The 4,618-nt window shown below is 33.6% G+C and overlaps 1 protein-coding gene across 1 annotated transcript; it reads left to right on the plus strand.

The window, feature by feature from the left end:
- The first annotated feature begins 1,199 nt into the window (after window positions 1-1,199).
- Window positions 1,200-4,313, plus strand: LOC117118533 (tripartite motif-containing protein 2-like). Its single transcript, XM_033263154.1, has 2 exons — window positions 1,200-1,295; window positions 1,432-4,313. The coding sequence occupies exon 2, from the start codon at window positions 1,432-1,434 to the stop codon at window positions 3,577-3,579; it is 2,148 nt and encodes a 715-aa protein (XP_033119045.1). The 5' UTR covers window positions 1,200-1,295; the 3' UTR covers window positions 3,580-4,313.
- Window positions 4,314-4,618: the final 305 nt, after the last annotated feature.

Raw genomic sequence — 4,618 nt, forward strand, 5'->3', positions numbered from 1 at the left:
CATCACATACAGTAGTAAGGCCAAATACAAAAAAATTATTGTTTGCCACGACTAACTGACCCACAATGTACGAAATTAAGGCTTTTGGCATTTTATTTAGTTTTTTTTACCAATGAAACAAATTTTTTAATGAGCTAAAAAGGCTTATCTTGCTGGAAGGCAGGCCATGTAACAGTGTTATGCAATCATTTTGCTCTTAACTATAGATTTGAAAATGCTAAATGCTTTAAAACCCAGAAAAAATTCAACTTTCCCCTATATTATAATAAAAAAAAGCACTGAATTTGTATCAAATGTTTGCATCTAAAATCTTAAAATGACTCTGGCAACAAAGAGGCTTTTCCCATCGAACCCACTACCCCAACCTTAAAAGCATCTTACTGTATGTAGCTCAGTCAGCTAAGTGTGTTCTGAACTGTGTATATCCATAGGTCCCCAGTAAAATTTCCAGCGCTCTCCTTGTGTTTCAGCTAGAGGGCTGAAATGCAAGTTATGATGTCGCACCCTCTTTCGGAAGAGACTATTAAGCCGTTAGTCCTGTGTGCATTATGATCCAGTTGCATGTTAAAAAATGCAGTACACACTTCGGAAAAGAGTACTATGTCCCCAGTATACTGCCCAAAGAGACTGTCCCCCAGTGTACCAACCACCACTAGAAGGTCAACACAGGAATTAAGCCTTCTTCAGAATTTTGTGGGTTTTATCCTTGGTGTTTACATTGAATACACCCATCCCACCATTAGCAGTGACAGTGACTCTGGAAGGGCCCAATCTAATAAACCACAAGACCCGAAGCCCCAAGCTACGCCACTGCAAAGAGCTTTGAAGTACCCTACAATTATCAATATATTACTCAATAAAGTAGGAACTGATACCAATGACTTCAGTGGGTGGAATTAACAATTAAAGAATTTTTAAGCATATTGAATACATATATTATACTCATGGAATTTCTAAAATAAAAAGCTGTATGTCTGATTACTGAGAAAAATGAGTTTAACAAAAAAATTTATGTCAGATAATAAGTTAATATTTCTGAATATTTGCTGGATATTAAAAATTATTTTTTTCAATAATAGTGAAGTTTTAAGATTTTATTTCACATTATAGATAACATCAAAATTATAACGTCAAAACAAGCAATACATACATTTGTGGAACATTGCATTAGACTTGGTAGATTGTGACACTATAGTATTCACATTCATAATCATTGCTTATTTCAGAAAACGTCTACATACAACTGATCAACAGGAGGCATATCTTCTCTTCTACTAGCAGAAACTTTATTCAAGGTGAGAACTTCATAAAAAAAGTGATTGAAGACAAATATCCCCAAGCATATCCCATTTCATAAATTTTATAATTAGGGTGGAACATTAAAGAGATTACAAACAAAAATTAACAATGATTTGTATACTTTTTCTACAGATGTCTGCTAGCAAGCCATTACAATTCTTTGACAAAAACAACCTTCAGTGTGCAATCTGTTTTGAGAAGATCAAAGAGCCAAGGACACTTACATGCCAACATAGCTATTGTCTTAAATGTTTAGACCAACTAATTCAAACTGATGGCCATTTAAAATGTCCACAATGTCGTCAAGAGGACCAAGATATAGGAAGAGTGGATCTAATATCACTAGGTTGTAATAAAATGATTAGTTATCTACTTGAAAATATGGAAAAAGTAGAGTCAGAAAAACCAACTACATGTTCAAGCTGTGATAATCTACCAGAATTCCACTGTTCTGAATGCTTTCTATACTTATGTGAACATTGCACTGAACGTCACAAGATTACACCGGATTTGAAAGACCACCAATTTTACACATTAGAAAAAGATGGTAGACCAAATTCTGTACAAGAATTTTACTGTTCCACTTGCAAGAAATCATATTCCACTTGCAAGAAATGTGAACATTATCTTTGTTTACAAAATAAACATGATGTGATTGAAATGAAGATCGCTGTAGAAAAGTTTAATCAAGAGGCTACTGAAGTTATTAAAATAGCTCAGGGCATAAAGAGCAAATTGCAAGGAACACTAGCTTTCATTCCTAATGATATATCTGACTTCGAACATCATCTAAAGTTATGCAGAACAGCTATTGAAGTTAGGGAGCAGACGCTTATCAGGAAAGTTCAAGAGAAAAGCAAAGAATTCATTTCAGACCTTGAAAGAATATACAAAGAAAAGAAAGAAGACATTGACAGTAAGGTTCAAGACATTAATGAAACCCTGACCCAAGTTAATAGTGTGATGAACTCAATCGATGATATAATGAATAAACCACAAGAAACAGAAACTCTTGAATCTCATAAGGTGACTATCAACCCTATTAGTGACAAGGTAATTGTTCTAGGAGCTGATTTTGATCAATTATTTAATCAAAGAAATATTACACCACATTTCACGCCATCAGAAAACTTGGATGATTTGATGAATACAGATGGTTTTGGTAAAATCATATCTGTTGATGGCATGTACAGGGTAGCTAAAGATGATGAAGAAATTACTGTCACAAAAGGACAACTGTTTGTAGTGAAAATATCAAGTCTAGCAGAAAAGGATGCTGGTCAATTATCTGCCACTCTAAGGAGCTCATTAGGAGAAGAATCTGCCACTGAAGTAGTATATCAAGGAAATGGAGAGTACAGAATAAAAAGTAGATGCAATGTTGAAGGTGACTGGAAAATGAAGATCACTGCTGGAGCTGCACATATCAAAGGATCACCAGTGAATATCAAGGTGGAAAAACTGGGACTTATCTATGAGATTGGTAACATATCAGAATACAAAGAACATAACAAAGCAGGGAAAGTGACAGATGTAGTGTTAGACACAGATGGATGCTTATTAGTATCAAGTTACAGTGAAGATGTACTAAAGTTTGACCAATCCGGTTCCTTTGTTGCTAGAATACAGGCCATGCCACAAGATGCTGAGGTCATCAAAATGCATCAACTGGGTGGTGGTCGCATGGTGTACAGTGATTACTTAAAGAAATGTGTTGTATTGTGTGATGACAAATATCAAGAAATTTGCTCATTTGGAAAAGGAACATTGAAATATCCAGATGGCCTGACAGTAAACAAGCAAAGTAGAGTATTGTATGTAGCAGACCGTGAGGCTCACTGTGTGTTTAAATTCAATGTTCCTGATGGTAAACTGTTAGGTAAGATAGGTTCCAAAGGTAGTGAAGTAGGTCAAATGAATAAACCCTATGATGTCACTTTAACCAAGGAAGGTTATGTCATTGTTGCAGATTTTGAAAATAACAGAATACAAATGTTTGGTACAAATGACAAGTTAATGAAAGTCCTTGTAGGATGTAGTAAAGAAGATGGTAAAGTTTGGCATCCTTGTGGTGTAACCATGGACATGGATGAAAATATATTAATATCAAGTAATCATAAACTACAGTTATTTGATAAAAATGGTGTCTTCATAAAGCGAATAGATCATGAAAATGAGGAATTAGCTACACCCGCAGGAATCTCAGTAATTTCCTCTAGACCTAGAAGGGTAGCCGTAGCTAACTACTCAGAAAACAATGTTAAAATTTTTAATTACTGATGTTGATTTAAAAGCATCGCTTAATAATACTAGTATTTGCAGCAATTATAATCAAAACCAATTATTAGAAAAGTGCTGCCTTCTAAGAAATTCAATTGATTATTAATAGAATAAATAATTATTAATAATGATACTTTTAACTAATAAATTTTGAAATACTTTATTTTATATAGAAAAATCATAAATTGCAATTCCAATTATATCCTATAGATAAAACTTTTTACATATAATGTAAACAGACCATTAAACCTAGTGCCCTCTGTGGACTAAAAGTATGATACTTGACCTAATAGTAAGAGGTTGCATGATAAAATCATGCCAGAGACACATTTTTCATAAAAATACAATAAGGAATTTTTTTCACTGAAGGGCTGTGCTTGATACGATTATAACATCATGTTCTTAGTTATTATGTATTTGTTTATAGTGTTTACAGTGCTAAACAGCAATCCTATAATTTGAAAACTGTATATATAAATATATAGATAGTGATGTACAGTATAGTTCTGCATAGACCGCAGAAGTGTCCCAAGCTCGAATTCCAGCCGAGGAACCTATTTTTTCACACACAAATAGACTGTAATTCATTTTTCTTTACTTTGGATCTGAAGATTTAATGTTGAGCGACGGTGGCTAAACCAGAGCAAGTATTGTCATGTATTTTGTACCAAATCATTTCATTTATATTATTTATATTTAAATAATAAACATTTAGTTAGTGTAAATTTGTAAAATGTTGTTAGTCTCACTCTTTCTGTTATCTCATCTTCACATGTCGTAACATTGAACAATGGCATACTTCAAATACGCATCAATAAATAGTGTTGCAGGTATAGGAGATGACTTTGCGAAGCTTACATCCATTACAAATCATTTTTTTGCATTCAGTTTCATATAAAAATTTTTAGACCAATCAGCAAGACTATCTACAGCACATGTTTGTCAAGATGAGATCTCACTTTCTTTAATTCAACCAAGGTTCAATCATCAACATGCAGTATGTAGCAAAGACAAGCCAAACAAGTTGCTCGTTGAAAAT

The sequence above is a fragment of the Anneissia japonica genome, unplaced genomic scaffold, assembly GCF_011630105.1.
Source record: "Anneissia japonica isolate Jap-2015-1 unplaced genomic scaffold, ASM1163010v1 scaffold287869_len1821871_cov162, whole genome shotgun sequence".
Lineage (NCBI taxonomy): Eukaryota > Metazoa > Echinodermata > Crinoidea > Comatulida > Comatulidae > Anneissia > Anneissia japonica.